The 20,240-nt window shown below is 41.1% G+C and overlaps 2 protein-coding genes across 2 annotated transcripts in view; one reads left to right on the forward strand and one right to left on the reverse strand.

Moving 5' to 3' along the window:
• Window positions 1-5,677: 5,677 nt before the first annotated feature.
• Window positions 5,678-20,240, reverse strand: part of LOC141438144 (aryl hydrocarbon receptor nuclear translocator homolog) — a 31,263-nt gene continuing 16,700 nt past the window's right edge. The window contains 5 exon segments of the mRNA XM_074101864.1: window positions 5,678-7,782; window positions 9,034-9,217; window positions 12,831-12,973; window positions 12,976-13,005; window positions 14,332-14,450. Coding sequence (XP_073957965.1) covers window positions 7,607-7,782; window positions 9,034-9,217; window positions 12,831-12,973; window positions 12,976-13,005; window positions 14,332-14,450 — 652 coding nt within the window. The 3' untranslated portion in view covers window positions 5,678-7,606.
• Window positions 14,858-18,998, forward strand: LOC141438143 (uncharacterized). Its single transcript, XM_074101863.1, has one exon. It carries the CDS (start codon window positions 16,187-16,189, stop codon window positions 18,935-18,937), a length of 2,751 nt encoding a protein of 916 aa, XP_073957964.1. The 5' UTR covers window positions 14,858-16,186; the 3' UTR covers window positions 18,938-18,998.

A 20,240-nucleotide genomic window follows, 5' to 3' on the forward strand; every position in this document is an offset into this window, starting at 1 on the left:
AGCACGACTCAATCTGTTTGAAAATAGAGTATACGTTGAACATAGGTAAATAGTAAAAAGTTATTACAGGCGCTCGACGAATTTTTTAGGTTTTTTTTTTATGGCAACAATACCTAGGTAAGTAATGGTGCGCCCACATTGGCTGTTATAAATGTTATACAACGTTATAAAACACGGTTTAACACTTCATAACTTTTGTTAAAAGTTTTAAGATGTTTTAAACGCTCCTGGTATAAAATATTATTTAAGAGAAGTTTCCCTGCCGGCCGCGCGGCCGCGTTAGGTATTCGTTTGGGATATTGCTGTCTTTATCGCTCGTGTCGTGACATAAGCGCTCGCAGCCGTCCCCCCTATGCCTTCCGCAACGACGTACATAACTTATATCGAGATAGCTGTAGGATTTTCAAGATTTGGGCGGTTGGATTTTGGGTTTCGTTGTCCTCATATTATACAAAAATTATAGCACAGAACTCAATGATATTTTACAATCAAGATATTCATCAATATATTTTCTATGCCTGTGGTTTTTTCGATTTTTGTAAAAATGCTTTTCACCTCAGCACCTCAAACAGGCAGGTTTTGCTATGAGAAATCAGTGAGCAAAATCGCATTTTGCTCACTCCGTGAGACAAAGTAACTTTTTAATTATTTTTTTTAAATGCTGAGTACAGTGTTGGGTCTACTCACTGAATTCCAAATATTTGAACTTTACTTTGATCTGTCATTTCACTTCAACTCGAAAAAAGCAAGAGATAGGATCAAATTGGTCGATTACCAACTTAAATTAAATTTATGGTATTAAAAATATATCGAAATATTTCCAAAATGTAAATTTTCCCGATCTTTTAATAAAGTATGCAACCTCGTTGCACGAAAGCCGATTCTCTTGTTTTTTTTTTTATAAAAGAATTCCGTATACTGCCTCTACAGTATAATTATTATTTGTTAAATTGAATGATTTTTTAACAAATCTATTTATGTTTATGTAATAGAAATCTTAATAAAAATCATATTTAAAGGTTTTTAATTGTTCAACCTTTTCAATTACCCCGAGATAAGGCTTTTTGCAGTATTAAAAAATAAGTGTGACATTAGTACAAGAAGTTAAGATTGCATGTTATAAGTATGCGATTTGTATTGTAGCTACTGGACTCTTTTTATGGTTTTAAATGTAATTATTATATTTGATAATAATCGGATTCTATTTTTAAAAAATGTGTTTGTTTTGTAAACAGGTAGGTATATGTGGTTTTATTCTTATGTTACATTTAAATTATGTTCTCGATGGTGAGGTGAAAAATTGTATGTGTCACACGAGACCAAAGTTTTTTTGCATCTCGTGTATTTCAATCCCTTGCTGATCTCAGGATTCTAACCTAGAATCACTCGCTAACGCTCGTGATTCAATTATAGAATCCTTCGCTTACTCGGGATTCAAAATCAACACTCGCAACAAAAAACAACTTTGCTCTCTTGTTGCACAAATAACTATTATTAGTCTGTAATTCTCGTGCACAGATCTTTTTTTTTTTCGACTTTTGAGCTCCTGTAATTCTGATATTACACATTTATATGAAAATCTGAAAAACCACAGGCATAGATAATTACGTCTAGTCCATACTTACAAAATTTCATCTATTTCTGTTGCCTAGTTTTCAAATGAGCCCGGGACTAAGTACGTTTGTATAGAGAATGGAACGAAAAGACTTCTCTTAACACCATAGAACAAATTAGAGGTTTTAATCTGTTGTATATCATTTTAAAAACATGATAACAATGAATAACATTTATTACAATTTATTATAAAAGTTATAAAACAAATGTTTTATAACGTTATACATACGACACTTTATAATACCAGTGTGGGAGCACCATTAGAGTTGGAGGGAAGGGACGATTGGGGCCGTCAGGAAAATCCATCGAAATATTACGTACTACTTCGTAATACGTAAAATTTCTGTTTATTGTTCCTTAGTTACATATTTAGGGTTCCGTAGCCAAAATGGCAAAAGTTTCGCCATGTCTGTCTGTCTGTCCGTCCGCGGCTTTGCTCAGGGACTATCAATGCTAGAAAGCTGTAATTTTGCCCGAATACATATGTAAACTACGCCGACAAAATGATACAATAAATTTTTTTTTTTTTTTTAATACCATAGACGTAAAGTGGGGGTGTTTTTTTTTTCTCATCCAACCTTTTAGTGTAGTCTATCGTTGGGTAGGTCTTTTAAAACTATTAGTGGGTGCTAAAACGATTTTTCGATTCAGTGATTTGTTTGCAAAATACTCAACTTTAAAGTGCAAATTTTCATTAAAATCGAGCGTGAAATCGGTGGGTGAAAAAATTTGAAAATATTCAGGATAGTAGTAAGTATATCAGACTTAGAAGGAAAACTATAACGGTTAAGTTTTCTTGAGAATTATTAGTAGTTTAAGGGGCTGTTTCACCATCCATTGATTAGTGTTAACTGACGGTTAAATGTGATGCCGTCTCCGTCTATTCGAACAAAACAAATAGAGACGGCATCACATTTAACCGTCAGTTAACACTAATCAATGGATGGTGAAACAGCCCCTAAGAGTAAATAGCAGCCTAAGGTATAAAATAACCTAAACTTGGAATTACTTGATTTTTTCGTAATGGCTACGGAACCCTATTTCGGGCGTGTCCAACACGCTCTTGGCCGGTTTTTCTGACAAGTCGCATAAAATTATGGTCATACTAATGAGATAAAGTAGCCCTGTGGTAACTATCTTTATCGTTAGCTCTCAGCTCGTAATTCCTGCACAGTGCACATTCCAGCTGTACGTAGTACTTACTATTTAGATGGGAAAATCACAACTAAGGTAGAAGGGGACAACGAATGACAAGTTATTTGTGATAGCTACAAATAATACCTATGTAATTATACGTACTGTACTTTCATCGTAATATCATTAGATAAGATGAAATAGAAAATATGTATTATGTATTTATGTTCCTAAATAATTATGTATTTAGGAACATGTTAACTTCCTGCGGGACACAGATCAAGTTGCGAGCAATAGCTATGGAAAATAAAACAGCTAGTAAAGTTTATGTACTTTATACTTAATTTTAATGAAAAAGTCATTTTACAAATTGTAATTTAATTGATCAAAAGTAAAAATAATAATACACAGAGCCGTTAGACCATTAGAAAATGGTTGTATACCCTTGTTTTGACGATTATCGATAATTTTTTAACGATTACCATTTATTTTGATAAACTGCAAATTCAACAAAATATTCAAATTAATTGCAACAGTTTACTTAGAATTTTTTACCTGAAGAGAACTGCCAGTCAATATTTGTGTAGATAATAGAAGAATTTAATAAGTAACCGACGAAAAATATAATTATTTCCTTTAACAGCATTTTTCCAGATGCAATAACAATACCCGGGCCACCGATTTTTTCTCGGAAAAGATGATGTGTGTAAAAACTCGAACAAATCGTTTTTACGGAGATGAGTTCTACACATCTAGATCGATTTTTCGCTTCTAAACACCAATACATTACATCGCAAATGTAATCTATATCCCTACTAGCCGTGCACGACGTTTTAAAAAACTACATTTGCACGTTTAACAACAGTTTTCATACGAGGATGAGGAATCAGCAACAAGTACAGCGCGCGAGCCTAGCCCGGCTTGACGCGCCAGCGGAGCTAGAACCACAATACAAGTAGCAGGCAGTAGGTTGACTTGGTCGTATTCTTGAAATTTATACCTACGGCTGGGCGGAGCGCTAGGGTTGGCGTCTACAAAAAGTAAATCAGACGTGTGTAGATTTTTATTTTATGTGTGTAGTTTTAGGTGTAAGTTTATGATTATTTATTTATTAATTAACTTATAAGTTGGTAATAGAAAAAAAATTGCGTCTATTGCGGCAAGTTCGAAACGACTTGTTGTTATTATTAAATTACACCATTATTAAATATTATAGTACCTAATGATTACCAAGCGCTCGCTATACAGGGTGTTTGGTAGCTAGGTGCAAAGCTTTAAGGGGGTGATAAGCCGAGGTATTTTTGAACACTTTTAGCCATATATGTCTAAGCCAAAATTAGACATTTTTTTAAATTGAAAATTTATAATTTTAGGAAAATACCCAGAATTTGATAGTCACAAGTCAATATTGCCCCAATGAGCGTTAATTTGTAAACAAAATCTTTTATTTCGGATAGTTTAATGTGTATTGAATCAAATGAAATAATAAGATATCTCAGATTTAGCAAGCAATGTGAATGAGTGATACCTTAAAAGAATGAACAATAAACAGACATGATTTTAAAAATGTTTGAACAATGCCAGGATTTTTTTTTTATGGCACAGAAAAATTACTGTTCCAGCCTAAGACATTTTTAGTAATTTCGAATGCCTCCATTTTGTTTTTGTGGCAAGAAAGACACTTATTATTTCATTTGATCCAATACACATTAAACTATCCGAAATAAAAGATTTTGTTTACAAATTAACGATATTGGGGCAATATTGACTCGTGACTATCAAATTCTGGGTATTTACCTAAAAAATTCTAAATTTTCAATAAAAAAAATATCAAATTTCGGCTAAGACATTTATGGCTAAAAATGTTAAAAAATACCTCGACTATCACCCCCTTAAAGCTTTGCACCTAGCTACCCAAGCTACCAAACACCCTGTTAGGTGACGGCCGCGCGCATGCTCCTACGCCCCTTCCCTCCAGCGTCCCCCACTGTTACGCCACTAATTTGGTCCGTATTTCGGTCACTGCGCAGGTATGTCGCAAGGAGCTCTTTTTACGTGCGTTGATTTGTACTGAATCGAAACGGGGGCGAATAGACCGGGCAGCGCGGCACAGCACCAGACCAGCGACCGGACTGCGCGGCGCGTGGCGTGGCACTGCGTAGTTTTGTCTTACGAAGATTGGTTAGCGGCCGTGTAAATGACGCTTGGCTGTGTGCGTGCGTCGATTCGGGCGCCAGTATGAAGTCGAACACCTGCCTATTACTTGTATTGTGCTAAAACAGTGTTTGTGGTCATTACATTAGTCAAACGTTATTCTGTATAAACCCTCCACAAGTGTGGTGTTGGATCCCGTTGCGTGATTGAGTAACAAACATCTAAACATCTTCACAAACTTTCACATTAATATAGTAGGATTAGTGTATTGCAATGTCAATGATAGAAAAGTACGGGAAATGGCTTCCAAAACGTGTCCAAAACGATATCCCATAATAGTTGTTGTTATTTTTGAATGGTAGGTAAACAAGAGTATGTACGTATGTAACAATCTAATCCATCTATATATTTAATACCTTTAAACGAGCAATCCTTGTATACATATATATATATATATATATACTAGCTTTTGCCCGCGACTCCGTCTGCGCAGAAGTGTGAAAAATAGTTTACATCCCATTCTCAGACCTACCGAATATACACAAAAAAAAAAAAATAGGTTAAGCCGTTTTGAAGGAGTTTTGTCCATTTTGACACGAAAATTTTATATATTAGATATACAGGTTGGGGCAGCAATACTGGACACTAACTTTAGTTAAAATGTTCAGTTTTTAGTTGTCTACATACTGTTTAATTTTCTTTAAGCATAAAGGATTCATGTTCGTAAAAAAACAACATGCGAAACTTTCACTTTGCAAATGAGTACCCTACGAACTGTATGGAAAAAGTTTTCTTTGATTTGTGGGTGTTCTAGTACTCTAACCTTAGTTGATATCAAAGAGTGTTTTAATCCTTGATAGAAATGGGACCGATTGGCATTAAAAAAAAGTCTAATCGGTCGATTTTCTCGCTGACTGTACATTTTATCAAAAATCTGTGAATGTCGATTGTCATCATTCAAAAAGTTAGTAAATGTCTCTTTTTTCGCGTAGCAGCAAGGGATCTAGTAGCTGCCCTTGCTGCCCCATCTCAACTTTCCACCCTGTATATAAAATAGGGGTTTTCGGGCATGAAAAATCGATTTAGCTTGGTTTATCTCTGGGAAAACGCTTGTTATCGAGTTTTAGCTCGAGCGAAGCGCGGTCGCCCAGGTACTTTCTAATTATGTGGATTATTTTCAGAGGCTCTGACTAAACAATACAATTAAACGATTTTTTATGTAATTAATTATGCATTTAATTATTAAGAATAACTTTAAAAAAAAACGGAAGTTACTAAGTTTTAGAATAAGTGCCAGTTAAGGCATCACACTGTGTCGCCTGAAAATGTGGCTAAAAGGAGAGGTTTGCGGGAAATACTGACCACTAGGTTAACCTAGCATTAATAACACTGTAAAATATACGATTCGTTTTCGTGGTAACAAGTAAATAGCAATTTCAAATAAATTAAACACTCGGCATGGAAGATGTTATCAATTATCAGCATGATACTATTTATAGAGGACACAGACGTGTACGAAAAATAGAATGTTCCGTTAAAATAATATGTCCACCGAATCTAAGCCGCTACAATGAATTAGAAACTGTTTGTGAAACAAGAACATCAGAATGATTAGAACTGGACCGCGACTCGCTTTATCGTTTAATACTAGCCCCTGAGAAAATTTAGATTGTATAAATTTAACCTTTGTAGTTTACAGCAGATATATTTTTAAGACAACAAGACATAAAATAAAGGTTTAGACGATTACATTATATATAAGATAATGTTTACTTTCGGAATTATAGTTGGTTAAATACTACTGCTGCAGATAAACTGTGCGACCAGTACCCTACTTAAATAAAATTTTACAATTTGTTATGACAAATTAATAAATTAACAATGAATTTGCGACTTCTTCATTTGTTCCATAAAACACAAAGATCTAGCGACAATGGTAATTTCCGAAATTTATGGTAAGTCCTAATCGTAAACAAATCAAGTGTAATTATGTAATTATAATTACAATAATCAGCACCTTGTGTCTCTGGCATCAAAACACAAAAACAACTGTTCGAATAGCTGTTGGATAACAGTTATTAACATAATTGCATTAAATACTAAAAAAAAATACACTTAGAAATTAATTCTGTACTTACAAATAAAAAAATAAAAAGTATTCTTATAGTTAATTTATAAATGTCTATCCTATATTCTAATACTTTCATTATTTATTTTAATACATAAAAATATGTCCGTATGCTAATAAATAACTAGCTGCCGATCCGAGGCTCTGCCTTTTAGCCACACTATCGATAGCACAATACTTACCTAGTTTCGACCAAGTTAATCGCAAATATAAAATAGCTCCCAAGTAAAAGTACATCGTGCGTATTCGTGTTTGTTTTTACAAATTAAGGTACATCGTTTGTACAATAGGTTGCCGTTGTTTAAAAGCTTTATCATTTGAGTGATTAAGTTTTTGAAATGTCAATGCAAAAGAGTCGTGTGTGTAAGTAATGTTCAGTTCCGCACTGGATGGATTCAGTAACATCCTCAAACTAAGTTAATCTGCATACCGAATGATGCCGAGCGTTAAAAGTCGCTACCGCTACTGTTTTTCGGCCTCACCATTTTTATTTAGTTCGCGAGTGACGAGAGCGTCCGGTCGCATCGGCAGCGCGGCGGGCAACCAAGTTGGCCGGCAACCGTGGTAATAGTATTGCTATTCGAAGTTGGAGTTGAACATGTTTATGTTGAGATCCTCGAAGGTGGCGGCGCCGCTCTGGTCGAGGATCTGCAACATGTCGGACAGCTCGTGCGGCGCGTGTGCGCCCTCCGCGCCCGGCGCCGCGCCGCCCGCGCCGCCGCCGCCCCCGCCGCCCTGCCACGACCACATACCTGCAACAACACAACAACAGTCAGTCACTCCACAACAGTCAAGATGGAATCAGATGGTCCCTTTTTTGTTCATATTCACTTTTCATTTCGCATCTTTCACTTGGGTCTATATCGACTGGTCGAAAACTGTTGCATAATTTTTTTCATCATATACATATTATATCGTATATCCTTATTTACCGCCCTGAAGACACAATGTACCTACTATTTTCGTAACATTGTTTTTTGCATAACAACGTTCCGTCGAATGATTGAAATGACAAAAATTGAGTGGTCTAAATTGATGTTCATATTTTTTTTGGTTGAAACATTTATACTTAAAACTGGAATTCATAACCCAAAAAATCTACGACAATGTTGCCACTGAAATAAAATGTGTGTACAATAGTACATTCATTTTTTTAAAACACACACGATAGAATATTCTTATTATTAATAATTTCGATTCTATAATTTTTAAAGAAGTAAATTTTCAACCAAAAAAAAATAGACCTTGCGATGGGCATCCCTTTCACTTAAAATGACTAAACGAATAATGAAGCAATCAATTTAGTGAACCGTTCGATATTATAATAATAGCCTTTCTTTTCCGAACATTTACATAGGTTGTGATAATTACCTTAATATAACACAAGCTCATGACATAAATAATTTGTCGCAATCCGCGCGTTAGTTTAATTCTCAATCTGACTACGAAACAGGTTTGTCATCTCTCAACTCTCTGAGCGTCTTCGCCTGAGGAAGCTGAAGTTCGTTCTACGGATCGTGCTTATTTATCATCAAGTGACGAACAAAAACATCTCAAATATTATGTACTTATTTTTATCATTGTCGCGCGCTGTTTATTTTCAGTAGATAAATATCTACAGTATGACAATAATCAGTTTATTTAAAATAACATATATTGAATGCGAGTTTTTCTAAAGTAATGTCAACATTATTTTTTGTAGACTGTACTGACCCATTCAACCAAACTACTTAGAAACAGCATTCCTAGTACTACATACACCTGCAGCTCGAGAAGTCCAGATAATTTGCGACAATGGCACAAATTTCGATCGAATTAAGAAACTTATGACAACAAGTTCTATTTACAGTCATCATCACAAGTAGGTGAAATTAAATTCCCAAGGTTTGACCTTAACAGCCATACAAGCAGACATTGCAAGTTAAATACAGCTTGGAGCAAGTAAGTGTAGCACTGACCATTAATGTGCAGGAGAACAAAATAAGTTATCGCAGAGGACTGACCGTGCGTGGGATGTGGATGGTGGTTGTGGTGGTAGTGCGCGGCGGCGGCGGGCGGCAGGTAGGCGGGCGCGGGCGGCGAGCGCGCGGGGCTGCCGTCCGCGCCCGCGCCGCCCGAGCCCGCGCCCGCCGCGCCGCCGCTTGCCTCGCCGCTGTACGCGTAGCTCTCCCCGCCAGTACCGCCGCTCTGTGCAACAAATTATACACTGTCTAACTTGACCACTTTTATTGAACACATCACATCACATTATGGTAGGGTGGCTATAAATACGAGGACGTCGGCCGGGACAATCCAAGCCAAAGCAGCGAAGCAGGAGATTAAAAACAAATCCATACTAATATTATAAATGCGAAAGTAACTCTGTCTGTCTGTCTGTTACGCTTTCACGCCTAAACCGCTGAACCGATTTTGATAAAATTTGGTACAGAGTTAGAATATACCTTGGGAAAGAACAAAGCCTATCTTTAATCGCGAAATAAAGGTTTTAAGGGGTTGAAATAGGGGGTGGATTTTATAAGGCGGAAGTTCGTCGCTGTCGAAGAGAAAACCATGAAACTTTGCATTTAGGCACTTAATAAGAAATAAATCTGAAATTTGTTTGAGCTTTTGTGAAAATTCGACCTGTGAGGGGGTGAAATAGGGGATGAGTTTATATGGAAGGTCGTCATTATCGAAGACAAATCGATGAATCTTTATTAAACTTGCCATTTCGGCACGTGATAAGAAGTAAATAGATATTTTTTCGCGCGTTTTTTAAACTCTTCCTTTGAGGGGGTGAAATAGGGGATGAAAGTTTATATGGAAGATCGTCATTGTTGAAGATACATCGATGGACCTCTATGAAACTTGGCATTTCGGCACGTGATAAGAGATAAATAGATGTTTGTTCAAGCGTTTTTGAAAATTTTACCTGTAAGGTGATGTTAGCAGAGGGGATGATGCAGTGTTAGCAGAGCCTTCTAAGCTCAAGAAAAATGTACGCAATGTGGGGTCATTTTAGATGGCTTATTGACATAGACAGTCAGACATGAACAATTATAATTTTCAGATTTTTTCTTATTTATTGTGCTACTATAAGAGCTCTTTATGCAAAAATCCAAGTTTCCAGGATAGCCGGGAGCAACCTATTACTTTTTCTGTTAAGGCGATTTACATGGAAACACCTTTTTAATGACTGAGCTTTTGATTGCCTTGACTTACCTAGAAGTTTGATTTTTTCACAGCTTTCGGGACTATTGACCTGAGTTTAGGGTTTCAATTTCAACTCGATACCGATACTCCGCGCGTTTACGAGATAAAGGGTCTTGACAGACAGACAGACGGACAGCATAGTGATCCTATAAGGGTTCCATTTTTTCCTTTTGAGCTACGGAAACCTAAAAAACATTAGTTCCGGCGCTTTCAAATTTTGACCTATTTATTACTTGAAATATGGGGATGAAATTTCTTAAGGAATTGCAAACAAATACTATAAGTATATTTATCGGAAATATGTGTAGCTATGCTTAGTAAAAATGCCGTCTTAATTATAATCCTACCCTCCTAACTTACAATAAAGGACGTAAGGTGTCAAGAGTCCACGATGAAGAATTAAGTAGTCCTTTTATGTTGGCAGGGTAGAATACACGTCGTATTGTTAAAAAGTGGCTTCCCGCAAAATATTTATGTTTTACTAAAGAACATGGATGGATGGAAGAACAAAAAAAATAGTTTATATTTATAGCAATGTTTTTAAGTAGATTATTTTCAGTAAAACGTAGAAGTTTCTATGTGCTATTATTGGCAAAATAGGTATCCTAAATAAATAAAATACTTCCCAAAGTTACTATTCCACGCGGACGAAGTCGCGGGCAAAAGCTAGTATTATTATGTAATTCCAAAATCAACACAAACATATAATACCTATATGATAAAAACAAGCTATCTACAAGTTTCTTTTGTACTTTATAGTAGGGGAGGCCGGTATGCTAAATTTGTAGTTACTAAAGCGTAACGAGGACCTATTGGATTGTGAAGATTAGGTGCAAAAACAACCTTTTAGAGGGGGGGGGGGGGAAGAGACGCGTTAGGCGTTAAAAATTACAAAATAAAAACAGTTGCATGGAAATACCCGAGCGCATCAGTCATTTATGGAGTATAAGCCCTACGTATATATGATAACCGAGAGGTAGTAATCTAACGGGTTGTTTGGTGGGGGTGGCCGTAAAGAGGGGTAGAAAAAAAAAGTTATTCGAGCATGTCAGACATTCAGAGGGAATGTTAAGAGCGTTTATACCTCTTTAAAACCGAACAAATGTTCATTAACGGTTGTTAAAGAAAATAAGTCTATCACGAACAATTCTTGGAGTACACAGTAACTTATATATTAAGAAGAGTTCTATCACACCAAATTTTTAATTTTCATTCAATTTTTATGGAATAATCGAGAAAATTTAACAAAAATAAGTAATCTAAGTAAAAAAAGTCCTATTCAAATGACTGACGACTTGGACGCGACCAAAAGTCATGACCGATTATTGAGTGAAAAAGAAAAAACGAGACCTTGGAATACTCAAGCGCGTCAGATTTTTATATAGACGGTTCAGGTTGATGTCCTAGTCGTCCTCAATTAATATCTGACAATTACATGATGGGAATTCGTCTTTATATATAATGGAGCAGCCTTGAAGCGTATTTCCCGTCTGTCAAAGGTATGAACCCGCCGGGTATACTCGTTTAATAAAACTGTTTCGCTCGCCTCTCGTGACATTTCGGTACCGTACTTGTCAGTGAACAGAGCTCCGACAAAAATGACTGGATGCAGTGGTTTTGGGCTTAAAAAAAGGTCTGATACGTCGAGTCTACAAAAATAAAACAACTTTTCATCGGAAAGTATTTCCTACGTAATTATTGATGTATTAACAGTAAAAATGCGATAAGTTTATAATAATATTATTGATGGCCAGTGTGGCCAAGTTTTTATAAACGTGGCCAATTTGGCAATTTTAAGATTTTTATGTATTAGTAATTATATTTATCCGTTGCTTAGTACCCATAACACAAGCTTTGCTAAGCTTACTTTGGGACTAGGTTAATTGGTGTGAATTGTCCCGTGATATTTATTTATTTATTTATTTTATTTATAACAAGTTTTCCCTACAGTAGGCCGACGCCTTTGAAGCTGGGCGATACCGCAGCCTGTATAGGTATTTACACAAGTAAGGAAGGGTTGTCACAAATTTAAAATTTGGAAGATGTCTTTTACGAATCTGTACATAATAATATTGCGAAATTATATAAAACAAAATGCATTAGGAGTGGGATACTTACTAGGGGTAAGCAGTATTAAAATTATACTATTTTTGAAATAAAACAACTCTTTTTTCTACAAAATATACTTTCATAGATTAGTAACCGACAAATACTTTAGGTTTCTAGACTTAACGGGCTTAAAGTTCCTGTTATTGAATTTAATTATATAAAAAATAAATAATTATAATTACATAAATAGATGAAATCTTAGTTCCTTATTTATGCGAGATGAAGATTACACCATAATAAATTTTACCCTAGAAGACTTGTCCCAAGCTACTAAGAACGGCGAAGTATGCAGCTGGGGCTCCTCCCACCCGCGCCTCACCCCTAACGCCCCCCACGATTGTTCTGTCTAGACGTCTCCGCCGGATTACTGTAGGGAAACTTGTTATACTGTGTAGTCGATAAGGGATTCGGATCCGCTTAAGGGTCTGATTTTTTTGATACTTCAGAATCAGATCCGGATTAACCCATTTCTAATCCGTATGTATGTGATGGTACTGACCGGTCTGAGCGTGGTCCAGGTGGTGACGGGTGGCGTGTTGGCGGGGCGGTGCGGCGAGTAGTCGGGCGCGTAGTGCGGCGCGTAGCCGGCGGGGGCCGCGCCCGCCGCTTCGCCCGGCGAGCGCGCGCCCCCACGCCCGCCACGCCGCCGCTCACTGCACACCCAACAGATCCCACTATTGTTGTGCCAGAAAAGGGATGTAAAGTATAAAGACGTAACTGTTACGCCTACGCCGGCCACAGACCTACCGGTTCTGTTCTGTTCAACAAGAACAGAATAGATTCTGTAGGTCTATGGCCGGCTTTACGCAGATTTAAAGAGCATGTTTCGGCATATAGGAATGAGCATAATAAGCCGAATTTTGCCACACATTTGTTGGAACTAAATCATTCTTTATCGGACTCAGATTCGTATGAAGTGTTACATTATTGTGGCAAGGGGTTTCGTCTCGATGTTTTAGAATGCATGGAGATAATTAGATACAACAGTATGGGGTCTATTATTAATGAGCTGGTAAATTTAGTTTCATCTCCCTTGCTACGGCTTGGATCTAATTTCAGCAATGGTAGTTAATAAAACATGCCTTGACAGTAAATAAATAAAAATCAAGGTAGTTTTGAAGGACGGTTAAAAATTTTATTAATAATTTGTGGGTAGTTTTGTTTCATAATACGTATGTGGGTACTTGGGGAGTTACAGTGACAAGTTAAAACGGTGGTTGTTGTTCGTTAGTCTAACAACTGGTAGCATGGTGTATAGTTGTGTCACTCTGAAGATGAGCTCTGGATGAGTTTGAAACGCGTCAGTGTAGTGTGGTGGTGGTGATAGATGGGTTTGTGTGATTTGTGTGTGTTCTTACAGTGTGGAGGTGGAGGAACTGCATGAACACGCATATTTTGCATAAGCTTAGCTATCGTAAGGTCGCGGGTGAGCAAGGAAATTATTTTAGTTCATTGATATGGACCTCCGCAAAGTAACGCCTGATTCAATAAATTATTTAAAAAAAATGGCTTGGTGGTGAATGATTTGCCAGCAACGATGAAGTGGAGGCTGCGGTTGATGGGTATTTTGACGAGCTAGACAAATCTCACTACAAACAAGGTGTGGCTATCGAACATCGCTGGTCCAAGTGCATAGAACTAAAAGGAGATTATGTATTGTTGGCAGCAGCGCGGACAAGTGAGAAAAAGCAGCTCAGTAGTTCGTATTTAAATGCCCAAGGTGAGATGAGAACTAAAACTGCTGGGAATGTGGTCGATGCGGATTACTGGGAAAAGCTCCTATTTTTGTCCGAGTTGTCTAACGAAAAATGTCATGTCACCACACTGTCAAGTTATCACCACCAACCTGTTTTAAGAATGAATTAATGTAATAAAAGGTGTGTGTATGTGGCTGGGGTGTGCATTGAGGATAGGCAGCAGTACTGCTATTGGTCGTGGAGGTGGATGCGTGCGGGGGCAGTTGTTAGTGCTGCCCACCAATGTGTGTGTGTTGTGATTACCGGGCGGCGCGTGGTGCTGCTGGTGCAGAGGCTGCGCGGGGTACACGTCGCGGTGCCGCAGGTGGTAGTCGTAGTTATCGTCCGGCGCCGGCTCGCCGCCCGCGCTGCCCAGGGACCGGCTGCCGACAACCACACTGTTCATATCTCCTAGCTATGGCTCTCTATTTCTTCTAATCTCTATCCAAATTTCATGTGCAAAGAATGAACGACTCTCGTGGTCGATGTCGGCACCAGCGACTGCTCAACTATTCACGAGGGCTTACATTTCGTTTATTTTAACCACATTTTAACATTAGGCAGAAGGTAAAACGGTCTTGACGTGTATTTTTATTGAAAAACACTTGAAAATAAGTCACAGCAGCATATGTATCAATTATATATAGTAAGGACACATGTTCATTATCATTCTTTTGGTTTCATACTTAAAGAATAATAAAATTATCAACAAAAAGACTCATGAAGATTGTGTACAGTTGCCCTTTCATATGCTCTTAGATGATTTCAATCAATAATGTATCGTTTTCCATATTTTCCGTTTATTATTTATTATTATTATATTCCACTAACCTAAATTACCTACACTTGGTTTGGATAGGTATTTAACAAACGTAAACCAACTTCAGCTGCCAGATTTGGTACATTCAAGGATTTTAAACATTTTACTTATCTATCATTGTAATACAAACCAGACTAGTGTATTTCAATTCAGAAATGTAAATGTTTAGATAGTTTAATGGGGGAATTTCAATAATTAAGACACCAATTGACATTGTTTTGTTTACATTTAATCTTCTAAGGGGGAGGCCTTTGTCCAGCAGTGGACGTCTTCGGGCTGATGATGATGATGATGATGATGAATCTTCTAAGGCGCCTTAGAAGATTAATTTATATCTTTAAGGATCTCAGACATTCTGCGCCCCCTGAAACCCTGTTTCTGGTCTATCAAAGCCTCTACCAATCCATCATTTCCCACTGTATTCCTTTATGGGGAGGAACCTATAAGAATGTTCTGCTGAATATTGAAAGAGCTCAGAGAGCGATCCTAAAGGTGATGCAATTCAGAAGGAAAGACTACTCTACTAAAAAACTCTATTCCGAGTCTCAAGTACTCTCGGTAAGGCAGCTGTATATTCTGCGGGTAATATTGCGTCAGCACTCCTTTTTGCCTTTAGATGAAAAACGTCCTAGTCATTGTGTGTGTAAAATTGTCCCTTCACGCACTTCGTTTGCCCGTCGTCAGTTTTGTGCTCAAAGTACGCGCCTGTATAATAAGATCGATAGATTGATCTCTATTTATACCTGTTCACGACGGAAAGCGCCTAGGAATAAATATATAAAAATTAATACATAAATGTATAAGTAGATATAAGTTTTGCAAATAAATATTACGCACGATGGCCTAGTCATTTTAGTTAAGTAAAAGGCCGTAGGATATTGGTCGCGATGCTAGCCCATAAAAGCGGCTCAGACATCGCGACAGGCCGATCTAATTAAAATAATTATAAATAAGAATCCAATTAGAATTTGTATTACGTAAGAAAAATGTAAACAAATAAACCGCGCATGCGCGAGCGCGAGGTAAGGCTCGGAGAGGTGGGGATAGCGCGCAGTATATTAGCGTGGCCGACCGGCTACGCGGCCTGTTCGACTCGAGCGCCCATCGAATGCACACAACTCTCAGAGCCTTCCCGCGCCCCGCCGCTACTTACGAAAACAGTTGTTTTTATTATCATCCGTCGTATTTCACCTATCATCAAAGTTCATACAGTCCACTCTCCAGTCAACACACATTGGCGTCCTACCGTCAACATTGGTCCATTCAGCACCGGATCACTGAAACAAAAATAAATTCAAGATGGTTTTAACAAGAAGCAACAGCGGCAAGAAAGAATCAAAAGAAGAGTCGTCCAGCGCCGGTGAAACCACTGCGACTACTAGTACGAACCTGACAACAACCACGTCGAGTTCCGGCGAAACGGGGACCACGACTGGCACGGGCACCACCGAAGTATCAGCACCAGGATCCGTCGCTACAAGTGCGAGGGAGCAAGTAGACACTTCGGGTATCAAGGCCACGCCCGCGGCCAGTACAGATACGGTCGTCAATCGCCAACCGTCGCAGCAGATGCCACCACCAGCTGTCACACAAGCGCCGCCGCGGAAGCCCGCTCGGTCACGTCACTCCAAGGCCTCTGGCAAGAGACTCCTCGCGGGGTTGGAGGCCAAGGAGCGGCTAGCCGAGCTGGAGCTGAAGCGCGTGCGCGCCGAGACAGAATTAGAAAAAATCCGCCTAGAAAAGATGGCGGCGGAGTCAGAGCCGTCCGACTCAGAAGAAGAAGAAGAAGACGACTTGGCATCACAACGTATCGCTGATTGGATAAGAAGAGCACCAAGTCAAGAACGAACAACACGAGAAGAAAGAAGGCCGCCCACGCACACAAACAAAGAGCGCGAGCGGCGGGACCATTATGAAGAGCAGTCCCAAAAGTCAGCAATGGACCTCACCATGTTGACCGCAGCATTAACAGAAGCAATCCACGCCGGCAAGTCATCATCAACAAACAAATATATTCCCGACCTGCCGCCGTTCAGCGGACTCAGCAACGAGTGGCTCCAATTTCAAGCAGCCTACACCGAGTCTGCGGCCAGCTTTACGGCCAACGAAAACGTCGCTCGCATTAGAAAGTGCCTCAAAGGGGTCGCCTTGGAGGCGGTAAGCGCCCTCCTCATCAGCCAGCCTCAGCCAGACGACGTCGTAAGCGCATTACAGAGAAGATTCGGCAGACCAGACGCACTCCTCATCGGCGAAATGGACAAGATGAAAGCGCTCCCAAGACTCACAGACAACCCACGTGACCTGTGCATCTTCGCGAGCCGCATTGCTAACACAGTAGCAACAATCGAGATGCTCAAACGCCCGCAATACCTTCACAATCCGGAAGTATTGCGCACGATCGTCGACAAACTAACGCCGATCCTGCGAAACAAATGGTACGATTATGCAATAATAAATGAAGACGTACCTGAAATAAAGAAGATCGCCGAATTTCTCAACCGCGAAGCGGACAAATGCGCGCCCTACGCGCCCCCCGAGCTGTCTACTGAGAAGCAAGAAAACAGAATAATAAAGAAAAAAGTCGAACGCGCCTACACCGCCACCACTGAAACCGCCACGAAATCGCGCGAAAAAGTAAAGTCACCGTGTCCTCAATGCAAGCAGGAAGGCCACCAACTACCTACGTGTCCGAATTTCATCAAAGCGGACACGAACGAGCGATGGGAGATAGCGAAGAAAAACACCATTTGCTATCGCTGTCTCATAAGCAAACACCGCCGCTACGAGTGCCGCGCCAAGCCGTGCGGCCGCGGCGGCTGCCCCATGCGGCACCATTGTCTGCTGCATCACGACAAACCATCGCCGGCCTCCCCCGACGCTACAAGGCGGCCGCCGCAGCCTCCGATCGAACCATCAACGAACGCGACGATCGAACAAGTCGGCGCGGCAACCACCAAAACGGGCCGCGCCTACCTCAAGATCGCGCCGGTCGTCCTACGAGGGCCGCAAGCTACCATCGAAACGTACGCGCTATTAGATGACGGCAGCACGGTCACCATCATCGACGCGGCGGTTGCCGACGTGCTCGGTCTCGACGGTCCCACCGAACAAATGTGGGTCCAGGGAGTGAGCGGGACGGAGATAGCGCACAAAAAGAGCAAGAAAGTGGGCGTGGCAATCCGAGGAAAATACAGCGACGACGAGCTACAAATAAATAACGCGCGCACCGTGGCAAGCCTCGACTTCGCGACACAATCAATAAGTGAACGCGAACTACGCGACTGCCGACACTTAGAAGATATCAAGGGTGAAATCACATACAGCCACGCCACACCGAAAATATTAATCGGCCAAGACAATTGGGAGATCATCGTGTCGCGCGACATCAAACAAGGACGACGCGATCAGCTGGTAGCATCAAAAACGCTACTGGGATGGGTACTGCACGGCTGCCGCACCACACAAGCGGCGCCGATAGCGTTTTGCTGCGCTCACCTCACCACATCGGAGCCAACCGAGCCCATCGAAGAAATGATGAAAAAATACTTCGCGCTCGAATCATTGTCCATCGAACCCAGGCGGCAGAGCAGCGATCCCGAACTACGAGCGCTGCAACAATTAGAAAAGAAAAGTCGCCGCCTACCCGACGGGCGATTCGAGACCGGGCTGCTGTGGCGGGAAGAGGACAGCGATATGCCGTGCAACAAACAAGACGCGATCAAACGCTTATACACGCTCGAAAGAAAATTAGATCGCGACGAAAAATTGAAAAAACAATACAACGAGCGCATCAATAATCTGCTCACGTCGCGTTACGCCGAGCGCGCGACCACGCCCCCTAGCAAAAGGACGTGGTACTTACCTCACTTCGCGGTCTGCAACCCAGAAAAACCAAAAATAAGAGTGGTGCACGACGCCGCGGCCAAATCACACGGGCGCAGCCTCAACGACATGCTGCTGCCCGGACCTGACCTGCTGCAGTCCCTGCCAGGCGTCATCATGAAATTCCGGCATAAAGGAGATGTTCATGCAAGTGAAAATCCGAAATGAAGATCGGGACGCCCTCCGCTTTCTATGGAGGGGCGACCGCCGCGAAGGTCCGCCAGAAGAGTACCGCATGACATCGGTAATCTTCGGCGCGTCGTCATCGCCATGCACCGCGCTGTATATAAAGAACAGAAATGCACAAGAGCACGCGGCGCAATTCCCAGAAGCCGCGCGCGCCATAGAGAAAAACCACTACATGGACGACTATCTGCAGAGCTTCGCCACAATAAACGAAGCAACGCGCACAATAAAAGACGTCGATCATGTACACAAACAAGCCGGCTTTCAACTACGCGGATGGGCTACAAACGAGCGACAAACATTAAACACGGTCATCGAGTGCGCAGAGCGAGAGGGAACGACAGTCCCCATCGGCGGGAGCGAGATGGAGAAAACGCTCGGCCTGCTGTGGGACACGAAAAAGGACTGCATCCGTTTCCGTCTCAACACTAGGAGAGCTCCGCCCGAGGTGCTAGACGATCGCCGCCCGCCCACGAAAAGAGAAGCACTCAGCATCATTATGTCGATCTTCGACCCGCTGGGCCTCATCTCACCAATCACCACACCGGCAAAAAGAATAATGCAAGACACGTGGCGCCATAACACGAGCTGGGACGAACCCATACCAGAAGAGCTGCGCATAAAATGGAGCGAGTGGCTACGACTGCTGCACGGCCTACAAAACATAAACATACCGCGGTGCTACGAAAAAATGGCCGCCAAGCGCTACGAACTACATACGTTCGTGGACGCCAGCGAAGAGGCCTACGCCGCCGCCGTGTACTGGAGGCTGACAAAAGTCGATGGGAGCATCCAAATCGCCTTAGCCGCCGCGAAGAGCCGGGTCACGCCCACCAAGCCTATATCCGTGCCCCGACTCGAGCTACAAGCCGCCGTCCTGGGAGTACGATTGGCGAAGTCAGTAGGCGACGAACACGACTACGTAATAGCGCGCCGCATCTATTGGAGCGACTCGCGCACGGCGCTCGCATGGATACGCGCCGAGCCCCGCAGCTACAAGACGTTCGTGGCGCACCGCCTTGCGGAGATCGAAGACGAAACCAAAAAAGACGAGTGGCGGTGGCTACCGTCGGCTGACAACGTCGCCGACGATGCTACGAGGGCCACCCCCGCCGACTTCAACGAGCAACACCGCTGGTTTCACGGGCCACGCTTTCTCTACCAACCTGAAACGACGTGGCCCGCGGAGCACAAAGTCACGATCCCCGAGACGGGCGAAGAAAAACAAAATTGCCACGCCGCACAAATGCGGCGAGAACAAAAGCACGCACACTTACCGAAGATA

The sequence above is a fragment of the Choristoneura fumiferana genome, chromosome 18, assembly GCF_025370935.1.
Source record: "Choristoneura fumiferana chromosome 18, NRCan_CFum_1, whole genome shotgun sequence".
NCBI classification, from domain to species: Eukaryota; Metazoa; Arthropoda; class Insecta; order Lepidoptera; family Tortricidae; genus Choristoneura; species Choristoneura fumiferana.

Bases quoted from the DNA above. Each gene is read 5' to 3' on its own strand.
- LOC141438143 (XM_074101863.1), top strand. From the start codon at position 16,187: ATGGTTTTAACAAGAAGCAACAGCGGCAAGAAAGAATCAAAAGAAGAG.